A 26,032-nucleotide genomic window follows, 5' to 3' on the forward strand; every position below is an offset into this window, starting at 1 on the left:
CAACGGGGAAAACCCGGAGGCGATTCAGATTCACAGAGTCGACTCATGTCACGTGACGAGACATGCCTGGGATTCCAAGTCGTGTCACGTGACTCTTGGCTGCGGGACATGCAGAGAGGAGCTGGGAAGTGCGGAGGCGGCTGTTGTTGGTAAGATGGAACAAAACAAAGCTGAATTCTGAATCTGTTTAATTAATTCTTTCTCATTTTATCACACGCATGTCTCCTACATGTTGCACTTCAAGTGCTGTTTTATTTTTGCATTAAATTGTCTTCGGTTAAAGCTGTACAAACGTGGATAGTTTTTTCCGTACCTGTTTTAGGAACGAAGTCCCGCCTCCTCTGACAGGATTGGTTCAGCGTTCGCGTGGCATCACGCTGATTGGACAATTGCGCTAGAATGTGACCTGCTCACCAATAACAGGGCAGGAAGCCTGATTTGCCGGAATGTGGTTGGGAAAATAAAATCAACAACAAAAACGCTGACAGTAAGCGATTTTAATGATCTTTTAACTCTGGTTATTTATATATTTATTTATATCTAGATTTGAAAAACGTTATGACGGAAAATGAGCAAAGTAGCAGGAATCGTGTTGTTTTTCACATTTCTGAGCATTCTCCCTCGAGATGTACCCGGATTGTTGATTAATTATGGGATGGATGGTTCATTAGTGATGTAGATGTTAATTAGTAATTTACTGAGTGTTATGGGGTCTGAATCCTGACACTGTAAAAATAATCGGTATATAGATCATTTTTAAATTTTATAAACCAGACATGTAGTTCTCATTGTTCTGATTATACATGTCAGAGAGTCAACACACACACACACACACACACTTTAAAGGTTTATTTAACTGAAGGTGTGTGCAGGCTGGAGTGTGTTACCATGGCAACCCATCCTGATCAGAAGCAGTGAAGGCACATCGCTGCTGTATTATGCCGTTTTTCTATATGCTGCTGGTATTACTCCATTACTGTACAGGATAGGAACCGCCTGCATAATATCGTCAAGGTGTGCTCTAAGATTATTGGACTTCCTGCTCGCCACCTGAATACTGTGTACGAGCAGCAGGCTAGCGGCCTGGCTCGTCGAATTCTTAAGGACTCGACTCATGCTTTCTTCCCGGCATTTGAGCAGCTGCCATCTGGTCGCAGGTTCCGCTGTCCGGCCTGTAAGACCCAGAGGAGGAGAGCAACCTTTGTTCCAAGTGTTATTCTCCTCCTGAACTCTAAGAAGTCTACAATAACTTAAGTCTTCTGTACGATACTCTAGTGCAGTATCACATGTCCTGATGTGCAATATTACAATATCACCTTGTCACTTTAACTACAATGCCACTCTAATCATATTGTCATTTTATTTATTTGTCATATTTTATCTGCTGCCTTTTTTTAAATTAATTAATTTATTTTTTCTTTTACTTTGTTACTGGCAACAGGCCTGCCATTGTATATTGTACATAATACGCTTTTTTTCCCCACCCATTTTTGTGATTTTATTCTTTTTGTGATTTTATTTTCTTGCTCTTTTAATGTACTGCTCTTCGCCCTTCTAATTGCCCTTCGGGGATAAATAAAGTTTTGTCTACGTCCTGTCAGTCAGGACTCGTCCTGTAGCCCAGTGTGTGTGCTGCTGTTAGAGGAAAATAACGAGCGGTGGAGTGGAGTGGAGTGGAGTGGAGTGGAGTGACTCTGAACAGCAGCAGCAGCAGCACGCGTCCCTGAGGGTTTAGTTCTCTAATACCACACCACTTCCTTTTTTCTTTATTAAAGGACCACACACTGTACTTTTTATTGTGTATAATGCAGATTGTTTTATTCTTACGGAAAATAATTTTTTCACTCAGAGGTGCAGACACTCAGAGGCGTGTGTGTGTGTGTGTGAAACAGGAAGTTAGACGTGGTCAGATTTTCCTCATACTGTGTGATGGTCAGCGTTGCAATGCAGTGCTTCAGTGGAACACAGCCATCAGATTTATATTTAACTCTGTTTTTTACACACGCACACGTGGCTCTGAGTGTCAGTGCCGTGCTGTTTACTCACCGTGTGTGTGTGTGTGTGTGTGTGTGTGTGTGTTACAGAACTGTGTGATGGTGAGCCTCAGCTTCAGTGGGTGATGTGAAGACGCTGCCTGTGTGTGTGTGTAAGTCAACTCTTCCTCACACACTCCTGTGTGTATAAGAGCTGGAGTTAATGAGTGTTCTGCAGGTTTCGCTTAATTTTTCTGATGAAACAGTTTTTGTGAGTAATGAAGTGTAATGAAGGTGTTATTGTGGAAGATGTTGTTAGTTAATGAGACGTTAACAGTTTTATTTCTTTCTCCCTCAGCTCTGTGTGTGTGAGGTGCAGCGATGAAGCTAAATGAGCGGAGCGTGGTGCACTACGCCACCTGTGGCGTTCCTCCAGATAAATCAGGCTTCCTGATGAAGAAGAGCGAGCGCAGTGGGACATTCCACCGCCGCTGGTGCGTTCTCAAAGCCAACCTGCTCTTCCTGTTTGAGGAGCGCGGGAGGCGCGAGCCGCTGGGCCTGGTGGTGCTGGAGGGCTGCACGGTGGAGCTGTGTGAGAGCGAGCGCGTCGACTTTGCCTTCTCCATACGCTTCGGACCGAGCCACACCCACACGCTCGCCGCCGACACGCAGGCCGAGATGGAGGACTGGGCCAAGGCGTTAGCGCACGCTAGCTTCCAGTACCTGCGCCTGCTGGTGCGCGAGCTCGAGAAGCAGCTGGAGGAGGTGCAGAAGAGGCACGAGGGCGGAGCAGCAGGAGGTGGAGGAGTGAGCGCGGCGCTCCGTCCCGATCCCAACGGCAGGGAGAACGGAGTTTCCTGGAATGAGCCGTCACATGCTGAGGGGAGAGAGAACAGCGTCTCCTGGAGCAAACCCACGCTTGCTAACGGGGTGGCCTGGGAGGGCGAGTGTGGCCCGAGGGGGCGTCCTCCACCTGTTCCTCCGCGCAGGAAAAGCCCCCCTGAGGTGGGTGTGGCTCATGGAGAGGTGGGTGTATCTCCCGGAACCACCTGCTTCTCCAAACTGCACGACTGGTACGGAAAGGAAGTGGCTCAGCTCCGCAGCGAGTGGCTGCAGAGTCAGTAGCAGGGGTGCGTTTGAGCCACAGACTCGAATCATCACGGTATTCAACACCACACTGTTACCTGGGTTCCTCAGGAAGGGGCGGGGTTAACGAGACAACAAACATGACAATGACCTGGAATCCCGGACGAGCCCCAGTCGAGTGTGTGGAGCTTCAACACCAGAGACGAGGAGAGGAGTGGACGCTGTTTCAGTCTCTCCATCTCTGATCCAACCTCCAGCATGGTTTATTTACAGTAATTACAAAATAAAGGACTGGAGACGGTGCATGAAAACGAGAAATACAGAAGTCCAACACTTGTACAGGTGCAGATTCGCCATGGAAACACGTTTTCACGAATAAACCTGGAGTTAAAACGGACTGAGGTTCTTATAAACGGAGGAACAGAAGCTCCACAGTGAAGCGAACGATCTACAGGAAGTTAGTGAATAACGTGTGAATAATCTCTCGGTGGACTCGTTAATGATGTTGTCTCGGTGCTTTACCATCCTGTCTCCCCCTCCTCCTCCTCCTCCTCCTAATCAGACTCTGTTAGCATGAGTTTTATCCCATTTTTTTACTCACTGTGTTTATCTTGTTTAATCTCGCTCCTTTATACATTACAAAGGTGACTAATAGCTACATTTTTTTAATGTTATCAAGGTCATTTTAAGGTGCATCTCTAAACAGGAAGTGAGGATGATGCTTCCGGATAAAGTGCCGTTATTTCTGAGTGAACCGGGGGGGGGGGTCAGCCGGAGTAGTGTTGTTACTGTACACATTTCTACAGTTACACTATTACTAATAGCATTATTACTATTATTGGTGCTTATTTTTAAAAAAAAAACGTCCAGCTGGAACCTTTCTGGAAAAAGCCCCAGTGCCAAAAGTTTTGCTTGTTTGTGCAGTGGAAATAAAATTTGATTTCCGTTTTAATAGTAATAATAATAGCGTGTATTTAACGCTGTAGCAGTGTGTGAGCGCGACGTTAGCGAGCTGGAGCTGGTCTCTAGCGGAATGTTGTCGTCGTTATTGCGATGGAATTTTCCAGCGTTTACACCGAATCTGTTTCTATTTTATAGATTTCTTAATTGAAATGGTTTCCATGGTTACGTTTACGTTTGCTCGTCAGTTTACTCCTCTCTAAAAGAGTTAACTCCGTTTCTGATTTTGGTCCGATGAAATATTAAGAATTTAATTTTAAAATGAAAGCCACGGTACTCGACATTGTTTCTAAAACAAACAAAGGACTTACTGCACTATTTTTAAATTACTTTTTTTTTTTGAGAGACGTTTATAGAAGAAGAAGCCTTTATTTGTCACATGCACACTTCAAGCATTGTGAAATTCATCCTCTGTATTTAACCCATCTGAAGCAGTGAACACACACACACACCCAGAGCAGTGGGCAGCCGCACTACAGCGCCCGGGGAGCAGTCAGGGGTTCGGTACCTCGCTTAAGGGCACTTCAGCCCAAGGCTGCCCCACGTTAACCTACTGCATGTCTTTGGGGGAAACCGGAGCACCCGGAGGAAACCCACGCAGACACAGGGAGAACATGCAAACTCCACACAGAAAGGCCCTCGCCGGCCACGGGGCTCGAACCCGGACCTTCTTGCTGTGAGGCGACAGTGCTAACCACTACACCACCGTGCCAGTGTTTTACAGAGACGGGCTGTGTGTATGAGCTCAGCAGTACAAAGTTCTTCATTGTATAATCTAATAATCTGTGTTTTTTAATCCTCTATATCATTATTCATTTAACCAACACGTTTAATCCATGTTGACTGAAGCCGAGGTGCCGCAGCCTGAGCTCAGGACTTACTGCTTTACAAAGGGAATTAAACACTCTGCTTGTTTAGGAAACTAATCAACACTCTGAAGATATTTTCCCTAACAGGACAACATGGAGTGTTTTATTCCTCTTACACCATCGCGGGTTAGCAGCATGTCCGCGTGAGCAGCGTGTAATCCACTCTTCACTTCCCCGAGTCTGAGCTTTCACCTCCATCAGTGCTGAAGAGAGAGACGATTAAACTCCACCTGTCCGTCTGTCTAATGATTGTATTTTACAAATAAACCACTTTTTCCAACAAGTGCCTGGTGACACTTTTACTGTAAACCTCCTGATTGTCAACATGGGTGTGGTGTGATGAGGCGGAGTCACTGTTCCCGCCCCCTCAGCAGGATTATTACCATAAACTCCTCCTGAAGATGTGGGGAAAGTTACAGCTTTACCTCTGACACTGTACAGTCCCTGTGTATGAGAAACCACGAGGTATAGAACAGTGCATTAATAATATAAACCTGCACTGATGCCAGAGCTGCTGTTCGAGAGAATTAATCAACACCTTCTGACCAATCAGAGTGCAGGGCTCGTGCTGAGCTCTTTAGTTGATGATGGAGAGAGTGTGAGCTGCAGGGGGCGCTGTGTGCCTGTATAAACTTCTCTCTCTCTCCTGTCCCCTCTGTGTGTGTGTGTGTGTGTTTAAACATCTCAGGAGAGAATCCCAGTCCACCCAGTTGAGTGTGAGGGGAAGTGACTGGGTGCTGTGGCTTGTGTTCTGCTCCAGCCCTCAGCCCTGTGCACCAGCGCGCTCTGAGTTCACTGCCCAGATAAAGTCAAGTCAACTTTATTGTCAAATATGCTACACATGCTCGACATACAGCACAGATGAAATTTCAGTCCTCTCTGACCCACGGTGCAAACACGCAATGCAATAAATAAAAATAGAATAATTGAAATAAACAATATAAACAGTATAAACACTCTAGATAAGAACTAGACATAGACTAAACACTCACAGGTATATATACATACACATACACACATATAAATTGGAGCAAATAAACAGTCAAGGGCAGTTGAGGTATAGCAGGTAAACATGAAATAAGCAGTATAAACAATAAACTAATAGCCGTTAAGGTGAGGTAGTGCGGAATAGTGCAAATGAGCGAGGTAAAGTGAGATGTGCGGTCCTTGAGTTCAGTGTGTTAATGAACGTTGAGAGTGTGTGTGTGTGTGTGTGTGTGTTGGAGGGGGAAACTGTGAGGGTGACATGTCAGATGCTGAAGGGGAGGCAGGGGGGTATGCGAGCAGAATCTGTGGCGGGGCAGAGGGGGAGTTGAGCCTCCTGACCACCTGGTGAAAGAAACTGTTCTTGAGCCTGCTGGTTTTGGCCCGGAGACTCCGCAGTCTCCTCCCTGACAGCAGCAGGCTGAAGAGGCTGTGAGATGGGTGGGTGGGGTCACCTGCAATCCTGATGGCTTTGCGGGTGAGGCGGGAGTTATAGATATCCATAAGAGAAGGGAGAGAGACACCAATGATCCTCTCAGCTGCTCTCACGATGCGCTGCAGAGTCTTGCAGCAGGACACGGTGCAGGCGCCGTACCACACGGTGGTGCAGCTGGTCAGGATGTTCTCGATGGTGCCTCTGTAGAATGTGTGCATGATGGGGGCCGGGGCTCTCGCTCTCCTCAGTTTGCGGAGGAAGTACAGGCGCTGTTGGGCTTTTTTGGCCAGTGACGCGGTGTTGTTGCTCCAGGACAGGTCTTCAGAGATATGCACACCCAGAAACTTGGTGCTGCTCACCCTCTCCACTGCAGCAACGTCAATAGATAGTGGAGCATGCTGGGTGTGCGCTGTCCTGAAGTCCACAACGATCTCCTTCGTCTTCTCCACGTTCAGACGGAGATTGTTGTCCTTGCACCACATGGCCAAGCGGCTCACCTCACTCCTGTAGATTGTCTCATCGCCATTGTTGATGAGACCCACCACAGTCGTGTCATCCGCAAACTTAATGAAGAGGTTGGAGCTGGATGTTGGTGTGCAGTCGTGGGTCAGCAGAGTGAAGAGGAGGGGGCTCAGCACACATCCTTGGGGGGCCCCCGTGTTCAATGTGATGGTGCTGGAGGGGTTGCTGCCGACCTGCACAGCCTGTGGTCTCCCCGTCAGGAAGTCCAGCAGCCAGTTGCACAGGGAGGTGTTGAGTCCCAGCTGGTCCAGTTTATGAATGAGCTGCTGAGGAATGATTGTGTTGAATGCTGAGCTGAAGTCTGTGAACAGCATTCTGACATACAAGTCTTTTTTCTCCAGGTGGGTGAGGGCTGAGTGGAGGGCAGTGGAGATGGCATCATCGGTCGAACGGTTGGACTGATATGCAAACTGGAAAGGGTCCAGGGCAGGGGGTAGGGCAGACTTGATATGCCGCATGACTAGCCGCTCGAAGCACTTCATGAGGATGGGAGTGAGTGCGACTGGGCGGTAGTCATTGAAGCAGGAGGGAGACGGCTTCTTCGGGACCGGGATGGTGGTGGTGGCTTTGAGGCACGTGGGGACAACAGCCTGGCTCAGTGAGATGTTGAAGATGTCTGTAAAGACATTTGTGAGCTCCTCGGCACAGTCTCTCAGGACACGACCAGGAATGTTATCAGGACCCGGGGCTTTCCATGCATTTGTCATCCTGAGAGCTCTCCTCACGCTGTCTGGGGACAGCGTCAACACCTGGTTGCCGGGAGGTGGTGGGGTCTTCTATGCCGTGGTGCTGTTGTCTGCCTCAAAGCAAGCGAAGAAGTCATTCAACTGATTCAGCAGAGAGGTGGAGTTGTCACAGGTCTGCGGCGAGGGCTTGTAGTCTGTGATGGTCTGAATCCCCCGCCACAGGTTCCTGGTGTCTCTGCTGTAGTTGAAATAGTCAGCAATGTACCTGGAATACTGTCTCTTGGCCACCCTGATGCCTCGTGACAGGTTGGCCCTAGCTGTCCTCAGGCCCACCTCGTCCCCAGCTCTGAAGGCGGCGTTCCGAGCCCACAGGAGCCTGTGGACTTCGCCTGTCAGCCATGGTTTCTGATTGGCCCGAATGGAGATGGTTCTGGTGACCGTAACGTCGTCCATGCACTTCCTCCGTGTACTCCTGGAGATCTGTGGAGTTGTTGTAGGTGGCCGCCTGTCTGAACATGCTCCAGTCAGTGATGGAAAAACAGTCCTCTGTGTCCTCGGATTACACACTCAGTGCCTCACTGACACCATAAACATCACAATTATTGACTTTCCCCTTTTTATCTCATATCTTAAAATAATACTTTATTTAAAATTGAATTAATATCTGACTTTTAATTTTTTTTGTGTGTGTGTGGTGTTTTTATTTATTGTTTATATGAAGCTGTTTGGATTATAATAATTTTGTTTTTTATTTTATGATTTTTTAGAAAAGTTTGTCTGATTATTATTTTATATATTTTAAAACTTAAAATAATTAAACATAAATGTTTGTTTTTTAAACTATTGTATTAGATTTTTATGTGAAAATGAACTTTCAATATTTATTGTTTAATTTCTGTTTAAATTCTTTAATTTTTATGTAATGACTGATTTGTCTGAGTCACTTTATGTTTCCTGAGATATTATTTTATCATATTTAAATGTGTTTATAAATTCAGATTCCGTTTGGTTTTATTTATTTATCACAGATGGCTTCGGTTTCATTTTTACTTTTACTGCTTTTTATTTGATCCCTGATCTATAAACTCATTAGTTAATTAAATAATTTGTTCACCAATTAATGCACTTTATTTGATTAACAGTGAGGTGCTCTTGCAGAGTGTAACCAGGGTGACTTTTATTTAACCGGAAGTGACCGTGCAGGCCCCCCTTTAGCGCGTGTCTTGTTGTGGCGCTTTTCTCTTTGTTATTTTCTGCTCTCTTCAGGCTGCTTCCTGTGAGCGCGAGCGCCGTCACCCGCACATGCTCATGATGAGAGACGGAGCCGCGCGCGCCGGGGCCGCCAGGTAACACTCTCTCTCTCTCTCTCACAGGCGCGCGCGCCGGGGCCGCTGCTGCTCACGCGCTGTGCTGTATAAGGCTGTAAGGGGAGAGCGGGGGACAAACTGCTGCTGGACTTTAGTTGGCTCTCAAGTTGCGCTCTGTCGGGGAGAGAGAGAGAGAGAGACTGACTCCCGGGATGTGAGTGAGTGCTGTAGCTCTGTAGGAGTGAGTGTGTGTGTGTGTGTGTGAGAGTGAGTGAGTGCTGTAGCTCTGTAGGAGTGAGAGTGTGTGTGAGAGTGAGTGTGTGTGAGAGTGAGTGAGTGCTGTAGCTCTGTAGGAGTGAGAGAGTGTGTGTGTGTGAGAGTGTGAGTGAGTGCTGTAGCTCTGTAGGAGTGAGTGTGTGTGTGAGAGAGTGAGTGAGTGCTGTAGCTCTGTAGGAGTGAGAGTGTGTGTGTGAGTGAGTGCTGTAGCTCTGTAGGAGTGAGAGTGTGTGTGTGAGTGAGTGCTGTAGCTCTGTAGGAGTGAGTGTGTGTGTGTGTGTGTGTGTGAGAGAGTGAGTGAGTGCTGTAGCTCTGTAGGAGTGAGAGAGTGTGTGTGTGTGTGAGAGAGAGTGAGTGAGTGCTGTAGCTCTGTAGGAGTGAGTGTGTGTGAGAGTGAGTGAGTGCTGTAGCTCTGTAGGAGTGAGTGTGTGTGTGTAATGTGGTGTTTTGGCTTGTTCTGAAAGATCAGCTCAGTTACGTAGTTAATTCTCAGAAATCCAGGCGGCGGAACCCGGTGGAGTCGGGCCGCGTCCCAAACCTCTCTCTCTCACTGTCTCTCTCTCACACACACACATGCTGACTCTCTCTCATTCACACACTCACTCACACACATACACACTGATTCTCTCTCACTCTCTCACACACACACACTCTCTCTCTCTCTCTCTCTCTCTCTCTCTCTCTCTCACACACACACACACACACACACACACACACACACACTGGTGTAGTGAAGCGGCTCTGTAATGGAGCCCTGCAGTAGTTTGTGAGTCTCAGCACCTCTGCAGCTCTTCAACACTTTTCACTCTTTCACACTCTTTAGTGCAGACTCACCGTTTCATCCCCTCCACATCTCTGACCTGCATGTGCGCGCTGTGTTTATTAAATGCTGCGAGAATTGTGGTCTGACTGGCACGCGACCCACGACTCAACTTTCTGGCATCATTCTGAAATAAATAAATCCCTTTGACTCAAGACCGTGTTTGAGTGAATGTGCGCGTGACATGTTTGATCAGCTAAGGGGTGTTTATGATGTGCTGTATTTACATGTTAGATTACAGTCTTTATTACTGCAGTCTTTAAAGACTGTAGGGTCAGTAATATTACTGCCACTATAGTGTTTATTACTGCAGTCTTTATTACTTACCCCACAGTCTTTGACTGCCACTAGTGATTATTACTGTCGCCACAGTGTATAATACTGACACTAGCATGTATTACTGCCACTAGTGTTTATTGCTGTCATTAGTGTTTATTACTGCCACTCGTGTCTTTCTGCTACTAGTGTATGTTGCTGCCACTACAGTGTTTATTACTACAACTAGTGTTTATTACTGCCACTGCAGTGTTTAATACTGACACTTGCGTGTATTATTGCTGCTAGTGTTTATTGATGCCACTCTAGTGTTTATTACTATCACCACAATGTTTATTATTGCCACTGCAGTGCTTATACTGCCACTACTGTATTATAGCGTCCTGACGCCGTTGGTCAGGCCCGTGTGTCGTTACGGCGTCCTGACGCCGTTGGTCAGGCCCGTGTGTCGTTACGGCGTCCTGACGCCGTTGGTCAGGCCCGTGTGTCGTTACGGCGTCCTGACGCCGTTGGTCAGGCCCGTGTGTCGTTACGGCATCCTGACGCCGTTGGTCAGGCCCGTGTGTCGTTACGGCGTCTTGACGCCGTTGGTCAGGCCCGTGTGTCGTTACGGCGTCCTGACGCCGTTGGTCAGGCCCGTGTGTCGTTACGGCGTCCTGACGCCGTTGGTCAGGCCCGTGTGTCGTTACGGCGTCCTGACGCCGTTGGTCAGGCCCGTGTGTCGTTACGGCGTCCTGACGCCGTTGGTCAGGCCCGTGTGTCGTTACGGCGTCCTGACGCCGTTGGTCAGGCCCGTGTGTCGTTACGGCGTCCTGACGCCGTTGGTCAGGCCCGTCTGTCGTTACGGCGTCCTGACGCCGTTGGTCAGGCCCGTGTGTCGTCACGGCGTCCTGACGCCGTTGGTCAGGCCCGTCTGTCGTCACGGCGTCCTGACGCCGTTGGTCAGGCCCGTGTGTCGTCACGGCGTCCTGACGCCGTTGGTCAGGCCCGTGTGTCGTTACGGCGTCCTGACGCCGTTGGTCAGGCCCGTGTGTCGTTACGGCGTCCTGACGCCGTTGGTCAGGCCCGTGTGTCGTTACGGCGTCCTGACGCCGTTGGTCAGGCCCGTGTGTCGTTACGGCGTCCTGACGCCGTTGGTCAGGCCCGTGTGTCGTTACGGCGTCCTGACGCCGTTGGTCAGGCCCGTGTGTCGTTACTGCATTATGTTGTTTATTAAGCCTGTGTGTTATTACAGTAAATGACAATGATGCTTTAATAATACACACCCGATAAACACTGCTATAATATAGAGGCGGGTCTGGTAAACACTGCTATAATATAGAGGGGGGTCTGATAAACACTGTCAGGGCTCGAAATTCGCGGTGGTCCGGTCGCCCGAGGCGACTTAATTTGTCATTTGGCGGGTAATTCCTGTCACTCGCCAGCCCAGCTGGCTAGTTGAAAATAAAAAATATACATGACGCGAAGATTCAGACACACTGTCAACTAAAGCCGCCACATATTAAGCGTGTGCCGCGTCTGTGTTAATCGATGTGTTTATCGGTAGGACGGAAACTACCGAAGAGTTCCAAATCATATCGTGTACGAATCAGGCTGTCGGTTTTTTCACTACTGTGCATGCATATAATGCATCTCGTTGAATATCGCGGTAATCACGTGTAGTATTGGACCAGGTGGGTGGAGCACAGAAGCACGGCAGGCCAGAACTGAGTTCTCAATGAACTATTTATTGCTAGCTTTTCAGCCTTTTATCACTTCCCAGCTGCACGCGCGCGCACACACGTGTTCTGGTTGGGGAGAGAGAGAGAGCTCCCTTTCTCTGCTCCCCTCTCCTTTTAAAGGGTGCGGTCACTGGGGAAGACACACAAACACAGGTTAATCCCCATCAGGTGCAATGATTCCACCACTTACCTTCCCTGCCTCCGCCCTCCATTCACAGATCGCCGCTTGGCCACGCCCCCGCTGCCACATCACGTTATCAAATTCAATAGATGTGGCCACATTATCGCCCATTTAAACACGTGTTTTTGTTGTTTACATCTACATCTGCCAAAGCTACGCTGCGATGTGGAATTTTCTGAAAGGTGTACAGAAACCGCCAGAGATGGGGACAAAGTGACCTCGGTCTGAAGAGGAGAAAAAGGCCGCTGATAAAGCGGATGAGAAGGAGAAATGACAAAGGACTTGTAAGCAAACGTGGGAGCAGGGTAGGCCTTGGCTGCGATATGATTTTTATGGAATAATTAATTTTTTTCAAGTTGATTCCTAGTCAGTATGAAGCTCCTAATGCTTTCTCTCTCATAAATGGTTAAATACAGAAAGCATGTTGGACATATTTTGGGTGCTATAGTCATGATAATAAGTATATTTGCTTTCAATACTCATACACCAAGTTGCCAAGTTTTCCAATATATTATTATTTGTTGATATTATATTATGGTGCTCTGTGTTGTTCTCATTTATGTATTTAACAACAGTATCAAAATACTCGGGTCTTGAAATAAATGCACATTAGTCATGAACAATGATAACTACTCTCTCTCGCGTTATTTTTGACAGAAGTAAAATTCAGACATGAACAAATTTTGGCGAGTTGATTTTCTGTTTGGTGAGTTACTTTGGAAGGGAACTAGTCCGGCTGGCTGGTGGAGAAAAAAAATGAATTTCGAGCCCTGACTGTAATAATATAGAGAGAGTGATAAACACTGCAATAATATAGAGGGTCTGATAAACAATAATAATAATAATAATAATTTCAATTTATATAGCGCCTTTCACAAACCCAAGGACGCTTTACACAAGAGTTACCACCAAAAAAAAAAACTAGGAAGAGTAATGTGAGGTAAAGAGAAAAGTTTTCAAGTTAGCTTTGAAGGAAGAGAGAGTGGAACAGTCACGAAGCGATTGTGGTAACGAGTTCCAAAGTTTAGGAGCAGCAACACTGAATGATCTGCCACCCATAGATGCCAGTTTAAAACGTGGACCAGTCAGAAGTCCACAGACAGAAGATCTGAGGGAGCGGGAGGGACAGTACAAATGAATTGGCTCACAGAGATGGGAAGGGGCAAAACCATGAAGAGCTTTATAGGTTAAAAGCAAGATTTTGTATTTGATCCGAGAGAGAACTCCTGTGGGTTCACTCCTGTGGGTTCACCACCCACAGAAGTAGCCATAGGGGGCTGGTGCAGTGTGGATTAGGCGGCAGTCGAAGGCAGGGGCCTTGACGACCTGATCCCCGAACACAGTGGCTAGCTGTTGGGACATGGAATGTCACTTCGCTGGGGGGGAAAGAACCTGAGCTTGTGCGGGAGGTTGAGAGGTACCGGCTAGAGATAGTCGGGCTCACCTCCACGCACAGCTTGGGCTCCGGAACCCAGCTCCTTGAGAGGGGCTGGACTCTCCACTTCTCTGGAGTCGCCCATGGTGAGTGGCGGTGGGCTGGTGTGGGCTTGCTTATAGCTCCCCAGCTCAGCCGCCATCTGTTGGACCCCCAGTGAACGAGAGGGTCGCCTCTCTGCCCCTTCGGGTCGAGGAGAGGGCTCTTGCTGCTGTTTGTGCCTACGGGCCGAATAGCAGTATAGAGTATCCGGCCTTCTTGGAGTCCCTGGGAGAGGTACTGAGGGGTGCTCAGACTGGGGACTCCATTGTTCTACTGGGGGACTTCAACGCTCACGTGGGTGACGATAGTGACACCTGGAGGGGCGTGATTGGGAGGAACGGCCTCCCCGATCTGAACCCGAGTGGTGTTTTTGTTATTGGATTTCTGTGCTAGTCACGGCTTATCCATAACGAACACCATGTTCGAGCATAGGGGTGTCCATAAGTGCACGTGGCACCAGGACACCTTGGGTCGGAGGTCGATGATCGACTTTGTTGTCGTTTCATCTGATCTCCGGCCCTATGTCTTGGACACTCGGGTGAAGAGAGGGGCTGAGCTGTCAACTGATCACCACCTGGTGGTGAGTTGGATCCACTGGCGGAGGAGGAAGCCGGACAGACCTGGCAGGCAAGGCAGGCCCAAATGTATGATGAGGGTCTGCTGGGAACGTCTGGCTGAGCACTCTGTCGGGGAGGTCTTTAACTCCCACCTCCGGGAGACCTTCTCCCAGCTTCCGAGGGAGGTGGGGGACATTGAGTCTGAGTGGACCATGTTCTCTACCTCCATTGTAGACGCAGCTGTTCGGAGCTGTGGCCGCAAGGTCTCCGGTGCCTGTTGTGGCGGGAATCCCCGAACCTGGTGGTGGACACCGGAAGTAAGGGACGCCGTCAAGCTGAAGAAGGAGTCCTATCGGGCCATGTTGGCCTCTGGGACTCCAGAGGCAGTTGACTGGTATCGGTAGGCCAGGCGTGCCGCAGCTCGGGCAGTTGCGGAGGCAAAAACTCAGAACTGGGAGGAGTTCGGTGAGGCCATGGAGGAGGACTATCGGTCGGCCTCGAAGAAATTCTGGCAAACCGTCCGGCGCCTCAGGAGGGGGAAGCAGTACTCTGCCAACACTGTTTACAGTGTGGGTGGGGAGCTGTTGACCTCGACTGGGGACATTGTCGGGCGGTGGAAGGAATACTTTGAGGATCTCCTCAATCCCACCGTCATGTCTTCCATTGAGGAGACTGAGGCTGATGACTCCGAGGTGGACTCGTCCATTACCCAAGCCGAAGTCACTGAGGTGGCTCAAGCTCCTCTGTGGCAAGGCACCGGGGGTGGATGAGATCCACCCCGAATATCTCAAGTCTCTGGATGTTATGGGGCTGTCTTGGCTGACATGCCTCTGCAGCATTGCGTGGAGGTTGGGGACAGTGCCTCTGGAGTGGCAGACTGGGGTGGTGGTCCCTCTTTTTAAGAAAGGGGACCGGAGAGTGTGCTCCAATTATAGGGGAATCGCACTTCTCAGCCTTCCCGGGAAGGTTTACTCCAGGGTACTGGCGAGGAGAATTCGGCCAATAGTCGAACCTTGGATCCAGGAGGAACAATGCGGTTTTCGTCCTGGTCGTGGAACACTAGACCAGCTCTATACCCTTCATAGGGTGCTCGAGGGTTCATGGGAGTTTGCCCAACCAGTCCACATGTGCTTTGTGGATCTGGAGAAGGCATTTGACCGTGTCCCTCGTGGTATTCTGTGGGGGGTGCTTCGGGAGTATGGGGTTCGGGGCTCTTTGCTAAGGGCTGTACGAATGGAGCAGGAGTCTGGTTTGCATTGCCGGCAGTAAGTCAGACCTGTTCCCAGTGCATGTTGGACTCCAGCAGGGCTGCCCTTTGTCACCGGTTCTGTTCATAATTTTTATGGACAGAATTTCTAGGCGCAGCCAGGGGCCGGAAGGAATCCTGTTTGGAAACCACAGGATTTCATCTCTTCTTTTTGCGGATGATGTCCTGTTGGCTTCTTCAAACCAGGACCTTCAGCATGCACTGGGGCGGTTTGCAGTCGAGTTGGAAGCGGCTGGGATGAGAATCAGCACCTCCAAGTCCGAGGCCATGGTTCTCAACTGGAAAAGGGTGGCTTGCCCTCTCCAGGTTGGTGGAGAAGTCCTGCCTCAAGTGGAGGAGTTTAAGTATCTCGGGATCTTGTTCACAAGTGAGGGAAGGATAGAGCGCGAGATCGACAGGCGGATCGGTGCAGCCTCCGCAGTGATGCGGTCGTTTTACCGGTCTGTCGTGGTGAAGGAGCTGAGCCAAAAGGCGAAGCTCTCGATTTACCGGTCGATCTACGTTCCGACTCTCACCTCTGGTTATGAGCTTTGGGTAATGACCGAAAGAACAAGATCGTGGATACAAGCGGCCGAAATAGTTTCCTTCGCAGGGTGGCTGGGCGCTCCCTTAGAGATAGGGTGAGAAGCACAGTCACTCGGGAGGAGCTCGGAGTAGAGCTGCTGCTCCTCCACATCGAGAGGAATCAGCTGAGGTGGCTCGGGCATCTTTTTCGGATGCCTCCTGGACGCCTCCCTGGGGAGGTGTTCCAGGCATGTCCCCCTGGGAGGAGGCCCCGGGGAAGACCCAGGACACGCTGGAGGGACTATGTCTCTTGGCTGGCTTGGGAATGCCTTGGTGTTCTTCCCGAGGAGCTGGCCGAGGTGTCTGGGGAAAGGGGAAGTTTGGGCTTCCATGCTCAGACTGCTGCCTCCACGACCTGGTCCCGGATAAAGCGGATGAAGACGAGATGAGAGATAACTGCAATAATATAGAGCAGTGGTCGAAATACTTTTTTCCAGTGTTTTGCAATATTGCAGAATGTCAATTTTGTTCTGCAATTTGGAAATATTTTCTGCAAATACACAAGCCTCCATACTACACCCTTCTCAACCTAATAATGCCTATATTTACATCATATCTAGCTTTACAACTCATAGCATCACTGTAATTCTTTATTCTCTCACTCTAATTTCAGTCTTCACAGATCCTTCTCTGCAGCAAAGTTATCATTCCATGATCCCTCCACAGGTCTTTCATCCCCCTCGCCCTGACACTACGGGCTACTACAACTTGAAGTATACCAACTAATTCATAAATGTACTAGTTATCACACCCACACATCATCCTTCCACACAACATACTAATAAAGGTATCACCACAATAAAAAATAGAACACGACTGTTCTTCAAGAAACAAAACATTCATTTTCATGTTACACGTCATGTTACATTTTGTCAAGATTAAGTTTCTAGCTTTAACAATAGATTGTTACCCAAAATGTACTTCATTCAGTGTTTGCATCGGCAACCTGTAGTTTTAAATTGAAAGCAAGGTTTCAATTCTACACTCTGTTACATCTTACGATGATGCAAAGAATTGATGCCATGAAGGAATAAAACCCAACTGGCAAATGGAAAGACGTTTGGGTTCATTGTGTTCGCCTGGCTTCTAAAGTGCAAGGTCATGAACTGAACTGAGAACGACTGCAGGGGCTTCACTGCTCTAAACTAACAACAGAGAACTGGGTACAAACTAATCATGGCAGAACTGAGAGCTACAGAACTACTGAGAGCTACAGAACTGAACCCATGAGCTTTGTCTTGCAGGGCAACTGTTTTACTTTGTGCCAGTCTGCACCACAGGCAAGACAGCACTAGTAAAAAGAAAATAGAACATGTACACAAAACATGTATTAGTGTAGCTTGGTATGAGAAAACAAAATATTCAAAAGTATCTATGAATAAAGGTAAAATACTGTTGCTGTCTTCAAAAGGGATAGAATATCAGTATAATTGTGCATGATTCAACAATACAATATATACGAACCTATACAATTTACCAATATATATATGTACGCAAGATAAGAACTAGTCAGCAGTGACCGGCTTCATTTTGTCCCCCTCCCGGATGCGCGATCTGTCGCTGTTGGAGTCACGCTGGCTGCCGGTTTTGCCAAGATCCGACAAAATCGTCCTTGTTTTCTTGGCGTTTTTGTCGGACTCTTGCTCCGAAGAAACAATCCTCTTCTTGGGAGCCATGCTTGTTGTGCCACATTGAATTCTGGGAGATGCATGGTGGAAACCGCCGAACACTGCCGAGGTAGTTGTCGGGTCCTCCCGGCGGGTATTAAAAGTGACGAAATCTTGCATCGGAAAATGGCAACTGCCCTTATTTGGTTGTCGTGGCCATTACATAATATTGCTCAACTTTGACTTGGAAAACGCCATCAGGTTCGCGCAATGCAGGTTTCAGTTTATTTACAGCGCTGCTAGTTTGCTAAATTGAAAACCATTGTATCCCGAGCCGTGATTTGATTTGATTTTATTTTTTTTTCCATTCTGCAAAATTGCAGGTTGTTTAATTTTTCTTCTGCAATCTTGAAAATCATTCTGCAAAATGCAGACTGCAGACGGGTATTTCAAACACTGTAGAGTCTGATAAACACTGCAATAATATAGAGAGTCTGATAAACACTGTCATTCGAGTGTGTATTTGGCCGGTATGTTTTACTACAGCTCTGGCCATTATTAAAAAATGTTCTGTTTCTGGTCCACCGGCCGGGTGAGTGCCGTTTGTGCGGGTGAAAATTTTTTTTTAACGCTGTTTTTTCAACATTTTTTTCGGGTTCATAAATCTAAACTCGAACTTGACATTTCCGCATTCCCAGGGCTTTCCACTAAGGCTCATACTAGCCAGCCATGACAAATAAGTAGCCAGCCGGGGGGGAGTAAACACAAAATAAACTCCTGTGCACGCAGTTCCCAGGATTAAATGGATTTTCCACAGACCATTTATTTATTCACTTTACTCAAATACAAAGTAAAATGGCAGTAAATCTTCTTTCTTTTCTTGCGTATTGCATCATGAGGCGTTCCTGGCTTGTAAATCTCTTATTTTCGGTGCATGACACATTCACGCAGCTGAGCATGCTATGAATTAACAACGACAACGGTCTGCAGTGGGGCGACACAATTACACACTCAGCCAACATTTCTCCATTTGTGTATGAAAATACACTCCAACCACTCAGTTTGGGTTCATTTACAACCAACGGTGTCTTTTGATGCCAGCACGTAATTGAACGAGAGAAGACTGGTTTACCGGAGACTAAATAAGCGTCATCTCTGCTTCTGTTCCCTCCGACACACTACTGCCTCCGCCGACTGTGCGCACACACACCGCATGTCGGGGCCGCGGATGAGTTACTCTCCCCTGATCAACGAAGTCGGCGGGGAATTTGTGGTTATTATCGGTACAAACGGCGCGAATCACAACTTAAATGAGTGCGGTTCAGTTTGACATTATTGTCAGTCCGTTAAATAAACATTTAATTTTATTAAAATCGAAAATTAATATTTAGAGCCTGTGGGCTACAAAAATAAGTCATTAAAGTAGCCGGCTGGACTTAATTGTGTAGTTAGCTGTATGGCCGGCAGCCGGCGCTTGTGGAAAGCCCTGTCGAATCAGCTCTGCGCATGCGCCGTGCGGCACAAAAAAAATGTCCGCCACCATGAAGGAAGGAGATCCGGAGTTTTCATCATTTGCTTAAGTGTGAAATCGCAAAATGGTATTCTAGCGAACAACAAAATAGTAAAGATTCAGAAAAACAAATCATTCAGTGATCATTTTAATAGTGTAATTTCATCCGAACTAGGCCTAACGCTCGATTTAGAACTACAAAAAGTCTGTGTCGGACATTTTAAGTACCTTTTTGTAAAAGTTTTGCAAATGTTGCAGTCAGCATTTAAAATGCTAACTTAAAGTTTTTGTACAAGTTTCAGTTGATTAAACCGTCATTTTATTAAATGTGTCTGCTTTTGTAATAAAAAAAAAAATACTGAAAAAGCAAACACAGCACTGCGATTTCTTATCCATCCATATATAATAAATAAATAAAATCCATCCCTCCCGACTGAATTTTTTTTGCTCACCCGGTGGACAGGAAACGGATTTTTTTTTTTTAAAGGATGGCCTCTGGTAAAAGGTTTATTCAGTCTGATGGAATTATTTTTTATTTTTGTGTGTGTTTGTGCTTTGGAGAATGTAAATGAGCTCCAGTAAAAACTCTCCACCTGCTGTGTGTGTGTGTGTGTGTGTGTGTGTGTGTGTGTGTGTGTGATGTTTCTGTAGAGAAAATCTGAGTGGCGAAGTAGGAAAAGATTACATTCAACTCTAGGAAAATAGTTTTTCTGAAAATAGAGATTCTGTGGACACACACGCACTTTTGTTTGTGTTTACAATTTGTCTGTGTAGTAATACTAATACTACTAATAATTATTTATTTTTATTTTTTTATTTATATATATATATATATATATATATATATATATATATATATATATATATATATATATATATAAAATCACACACAGTGCCAGTGAAAGTTTGAACACTTACACATTACTGTGAATATATGGTGTGGTTGTTGATAGATTTACATTTTCTGTCAACTTTCTCTCCTCTATACGTGTGTGTGTGTGTGTGTGTGTGTGTGTGTGTGTTTGGACTGTTCTCACAGGAAGTAAATGTAATGGACAGAGACCCTGTTCTTTTTTTATTTATACACACAACACACACACACACACACACACACACACACACGTTCTTTATGTGGGTGGGGAAAAAGTGTGTGTGTGTGTGTGTGTGTTTGGGAGAAAGAGAGCAGTGACGAGCAGGCTTTTTGGGGAAAATGATGTGTGTGAACAATGTGAACAGCACCGCCGGAGAGCTCAGAGGAAGTGTGACGCGCGCGCACGCATACACACACACAATAGCTGCTCAGTGGAAAAAAAATATCCCCAGATGTGTGCGCGCGCGTGTGTATAAACATTTAACTGTGTTTTCTCTCATTTATTCTTCTATTTGTCCATCCATTATTTGTGATCTATCATAAATTATACATCCTTTATTTCATCCATCTGTTTCTTTTCCTTATATTTACTGATCCCTCTGTCCACCATCCCTTTTTATCCCTCTCTTTTCATGAATACATCTGATCCATCTATCCATCCATTCATTGATCTATTCATCATCCATCCAGTAATCCAACTATCCACTGATCCACCCACCCACGATTTATCCATCTAAGCATTTCCGTTTCCGGTTGAGAGTATGCTGTACACATTCTGGCTGCTGCTTCTAACCGGAGCTTTGTATTTTTTTTGTTATTTTCTCTTTTGTTTTTCGTTTGTTTGTTTCTGTTTGAGTGATTTTGTCCGCCGGTTGTAGTGTAGCTCTGGACCCGGTTTTGGGCGTCGGTTCCCTCCAGGCCTTGGTTTGCTGTGGGTGATGCCTGTGCTCCTCGCTATGGACTGTCGTGAACTCGCTGCTCATTCAACATCGTGGTTGTCCAGCGCTCTGTGCAGCGGTGCTTTTAGTGCTTGGTGTGATGCTCCGAGCGATGTTGCTCTGTGGCGTCGCAGCGGCTGTGCAGGCGGTTTGGGACGTACCAGTGTTCGGTGTGGCAGTGCGTCTGTGCTCGCTTTGTGGATCCATGGCATGGTGTTCTGAGTGATGTTGCCTGGCAGCGTCACGGTGGCTGTGCTGGCGGTGTGGGACTTGTTTTCATGCACCTTTTGGTAGGACTGTGGCTGCTACACCATTGGAATGACATCCTGACCTTTATTTGGTGGACTTTTGTTTTGTTTTTTCTTATAATTGTAAAGCGACCTTGGGTTTTGAGAAAGGCGCTATATAAATTGAAAATTATTATTATCTATCTTCCACTCATCAGTCCATCTTTCCATTGATCTAGGCATTCAGCATCCATCCCTCCTTCATCCACCCATCCATCCACTTATCTATCTACAGTGGTCCTTGAAAGTTTGTGAACCCTTTAGAATTTTCTATATTTCTGCATAAATATGACCTAAAACATCATCAGATTTTCACACAAATCCTAAAAGTAGATAAAGAGAACCCAGTTAAACAAATGAGACAAAATATTATACTTGGTCATTTATTTATTGAGGAAAATGATCCAATATTACATATCTGTGAGTGGCAAAAGTATGTGAACCTTTGCTTTCAGTATCTGGTGTGACCCCCTTGTGCAGCAATAACTGCAACTAAACGTTTGCGGTAACTGTTGATCAGTCCTGCACACCGGCTTGGAGGAATTTTAGCCCGTTCCTCCGTACAGAACAGCTTCAACTCTGGGATGTTGGTGGGTTTCCTCACATGAACTGCTCGCTTCAGGTCCTTCCACAACATTTCCATTGGATTAAGGTCAGGACTTTGACTTGGCCATTCCAAAACATTCACTTTATTCTTCTTTAACCATTCTTTGGTAGAACGACTTGTGTGCTTAGGGTCGTTGTCTTGCTGCATGACCCACCTTCTCTTGAGATTCAGTTCATGGACAGATGTCCTGACATTTTCCTTTAGAATTCACTGGTATAATTCAGAATTCATTGTTCCATCAATGATGGCAAGCCGTCCTGGCCCAGATGCAGCAAAACAGGCCCAAACCATGATACTACCACCACCATGTTTCACAGATGGGATAAGGTTCTTATGCTGGAATGCAGTGTTTTCCTTTCTCCAAACATAACGCTTCTCATTTAAACCAAAAAGCTCTATTTTGGTCTCATCTGTCCACAAAACATTTTTCCAATAGCCTTCTGGCTTGTCCACGTGATCTTTAGCAAACTGCAGATGAGCAGCAATGTTCTTTTTGGAGAGCAGTGGCTTTCTCCTTGCAACCCTGCCATGCACACCATTGTTGTTCAGTGTTTTCCTGATGGTGGACTCATGAACATTAATATTAGCCAATGTGAGAGAGGCCTTCAGTTGCTTAGAAGTTACCCTGGGGTCCTTTGTGACCTCGCCGACTATTACACGCCTTGCTCTTGGAGTGATCTTTGTTGGTCGACCACTCCTAGGGAGGGTAACAATGGTCTTGAATTTCCTCCATTTGTACACAATCTGTCTGACTGTGGATTGGTGGAGTCCAAGCTCTTTAGAGATGGTTTTGTAACCTTTTCCAGCCTGATGAGCATCAACAACGCTTTTTCTGAGGTCCTCAGAAATCTCCTTTGTTCGTGCCATGATACACTTCCACAAACATGTGTTGTGAAGATCAGACTTTGATAGATCCCTGTTCTTTAAATAAAACAGGGTGCCCACTCACACCTGATTGTCATCCCATTGATTGAAAACATCTGACTCTAATTTTACCTTCAAATTAACTGCTAATCCTAGAGGTTCACATACTTCTGCCACTCACAGATATGTAATCTGGGTTCTCTTTATCTACTTTTAGGACTTGTGTGAAAATCTGATGTTTTAGGTCATATTTATGCAGAAATATAGAAAATTCTAAAGGGTTCACAAACTTTCAAACCTATCTATCTGTCTGTCTGTCTGTCTGTCTGTCTGTCTGTCTGTCTGTCTGTCTGTCTGTCTGTCTATCTATCTATCTATCTATTTTCCCATCAATCCACCTACAAATCCATCCATCCATATGTCATTATAAGCCCATCCACACCTCTGATTCCGTGTCTCCCTGTTCCTCTGTGATGTTCCTCTGTGGTGCAGTGTCACTCTCGGTCTCTGTGCTCAGATTTAAAACGGAAGTGGGCGTGGCCTACAGCAGAAAGGGTGTTTTTTGCTTTATTTTTTAAATCGGAGCTGTGTGCTGGACTGCGTTTCACTCAAGATTCAGGAGAGGTTCGTTGTCAGCTGGTCCATATCCAACTATACAGTGAGGTTGAAACAGCGTTTGTCTCAGAACCATGGTGCAACATAAAAGACAACATACAAGACAAAGGACAAACACAAACCAGTGCAACTCACACAGAGGAGCAGGCCGAGCACAATGAGCCGTGACTAACGCCATGGTAATGTACCTGATGCAGTGCAGAGTGTGACTTGGTGCCAGTCATCAGTGTCGTGTAAACAGTGCAGAAGTGAGTCGGTCTGTGTTCAGTCGTGCTGCTGGTGCAGGAGGGGGGCAGCTAGGTGTGGAGGAGGTTCACTGCCCTGGGGAAGAAGCTGGTGTAGTATCAGGCAGTGGTGCTTCGGATGCTCTGAAAACTTTTGCTAGACTTGGGAGGGGTCTGCCTCAGTGCTGGCTACACGGCGGGTAGAGGGACACCCTGATGATCCTCTCAGCGGTCCTCACTACAGGGACATGCGATCAGTGTCATGGCAGCTCATGGACCAAACAGTGTGTGTAATCCTGTAGTTATTATGATTATTACAAACTGATCAGGCGGGCCGGCTCTGTGGTCGGCATGAAGCTGGATTCTCTGGTGACGGTGGCAGAGGAGAGGTCTATGGACAAACTATTGAACATCATGGACGATGCCAGTCACCCTCTGCACACCGTCATCAGCAACCAGAGGAGCCTGTTCAGTGACAGAATGCTCCTTCCCAAGTGCAGGACGAACAGACTCAAAAACTCCTTCGTCCCTCACGCCATCAGACTGTACAACTCCTCTCTGGGGGGGGACAGGAGGAGAGAGGACGGGAAGGAGCAGTAGCCTAGCCTGACAGAAAGCAATACCGGACAATGTGCAATATAATGTGCAATACCTCTCCTGCTGGACTTTTTTTTTTTCCCCCCATATCTTATTCTTTTTTATATTTGTATATGTAAATACTTATTTTAATTTATCTAGAAGTTTTCTCTATTTTCTATTCTCTGCTTATCTGTAATGATGCTGCTGGGATTTTAATTTCCCTGAGGGAACCCGCCCAAAGGGATCAATAAAGTTCTATCTAATCTATTATATCTGCTGGTCATGTTTGCTAACTGGTATAGTTGCCGCTGTTTCCCAAAATAAACGGCCGTGGCCCCACAGTGGAAATTACACAGCACCACATATTCACACTAATGCTCATCTTGGTGAACGTGGTCTTTGTCCTGTGGACTTCGGATCTGATCACTCGCACGCTCATGAAAGTAAAATTCTCCTGGTCACATGACGTTTTGTTCCATTCCTCAGGATCTCAGGGCACACGTCCAGTCCAGATGCCCTGTGAACATTTCAGGCAAAAAAAAAAAGGGCATCTCCTGTTCATGACTGTATTCCTATCTGTGTGTGTGTTAGTGTTCGAGTGGGCATTTCTGAACATCCTCACAACTGCTCAAGGCCCCTCAGAAGTCAGCATGCGGATGGGTGACTGCTAGGGCCCTTAATTTTCACATCACATTCTTTACATGTCAACACACGCCTCGTTCTGAACCTGCACACTGCTGACATCAGTGTGAACAGTACTCTCTCTCTTTCTCTGTGTGTGTGTTGCTAAGGCAGGGCTGGGTTTCCTGTCTCTGTGACCACTACCTCACGCTCTCTCTCTCTCTCTGTCTGTCTCTCACTCACTCACACACTCTCTCTCTCACACACACACACACACACACACACTGTATATGTATTTCTCTATTTCTTTCACACCCTGTGTGTGTGTGTGTACTATAATGTGAGAACAGGAAGTAGCTGTTTCACAGAACATTAAGGTTAACTATAAATGGGTAAAAAGTATAATTTATCAAATATGTTAATAAATATAAAGGTAGACGCTGTGGTATAAGAGGAATAAAATATTTGTGGATATGTTATCAGAAACTTTTTTGCGCGGGGTTTAGGAGAGCTCTTCCACCATTTAGTCATCATTTTATTGACTGACTGCCTTTCATGGAGTTTTGTGAGCGTGGCTTAAGGCAAAGTGTGGTGACTGCGCTTTGAAATTTACTTGCAGGAATTTTTGCTTGAGTTTGGCAGCAGACAACCAACTTTACTAAAACACTGATAAACGACGCCCGATCTCTGTTCCTGAAGTGACGGTAAATCTCTCTGCAGGTGATGCATGGATCTCGGCATGGTGACTCCGCCCACCCTTGCTGTTCAGTTTTGTACAGTTCTAAAAAAAAAAAAAATCTTTGACTGTTCCACCATAAACTTGATGTCATTTCACTGAAATGTGAACGAGAGTTGACAGAAAGAAACAAAACACGCACGTGCACGCGTGTGTGTGTGTTGCTGTGATAACTGCAGTGGTATAAATGGGGCGAGCCAGACAGGACTTCCACTCCTGCAGATAATCCAGTGTGATTTAACAACGTGTGCACGCGCACGCACCACATACATAAGAGGTGGCTGTCTACATCGTGTGTGTGTGTGTGTGTGTGCTGATATGTACATGCTTGGTATTTACAGTAATCTCTACAGTAATCGTCTTTTGATGTCACACAACCAGCATTGTGAAACGCCGAGTCCCAAACCGTACACCTGATATGTTCTGATGTTTGATGTGAACGTTACCTGAAGCTCTTGACCTGCATGTGTATGAGTTTACACCCTGCGCTGCTGCCACACACACGGCTGATTGGATAACTGGATGAAAGGGCAGGTGAACAGGTGTTCCTATTAAAGAGGCCAGTATAGTTACTCTATCGGAATATTCTAGAAACGTGTCCAAATGTCTCT

General features: G+C 46.6%; 2 protein-coding genes across 4 annotated transcripts in view; both read left to right on the top strand.

The window, feature by feature from the left end:
• Window positions 1–82: 82 nt before the first annotated feature.
• pheta1 (PH domain containing endocytic trafficking adaptor 1) lies at window positions 83–5,171 on the top strand. Its single transcript, XM_060907767.1, has 4 exons — window positions 83–149; window positions 323–487; window positions 2,085–2,146; window positions 2,332–5,171. The coding sequence occupies exon 4, from the start codon at window positions 2,355–2,357 to the stop codon at window positions 3,096–3,098; it is 744 nt and encodes a 247-aa protein (XP_060763750.1). The 5' UTR covers window positions 83–149; window positions 323–487; window positions 2,085–2,146; window positions 2,332–2,354; the 3' UTR covers window positions 3,099–5,171.
• Window positions 5,172–8,759: 3,588 nt separating this feature from the next.
• The window catches only part of sh2b3 (SH2B adaptor protein 3), a 68,354-nt gene continuing 51,081 nt past the window's right edge, over window positions 8,760–26,032 (top strand). The window contains exon 1 of one of the 3 annotated variants that reach the window (XM_060907769.1): window positions 8,760–8,862. The gene's annotated coding sequence lies outside the window, so the exon portion shown is untranslated. Of the gene's footprint in view, window positions 8,863–8,955; window positions 9,042–26,032 lie in introns of those variants that run through there. The other 2 variants (XM_060907771.1, XM_060907770.1) reach the window with 2 other exon arrangements.

Source organism: Neoarius graeffei, chromosome 24 (assembly GCF_027579695.1).
Source record: "Neoarius graeffei isolate fNeoGra1 chromosome 24, fNeoGra1.pri, whole genome shotgun sequence".
NCBI classification, from domain to species: domain Eukaryota; kingdom Metazoa; phylum Chordata; class Actinopteri; order Siluriformes; family Ariidae; genus Neoarius; species Neoarius graeffei.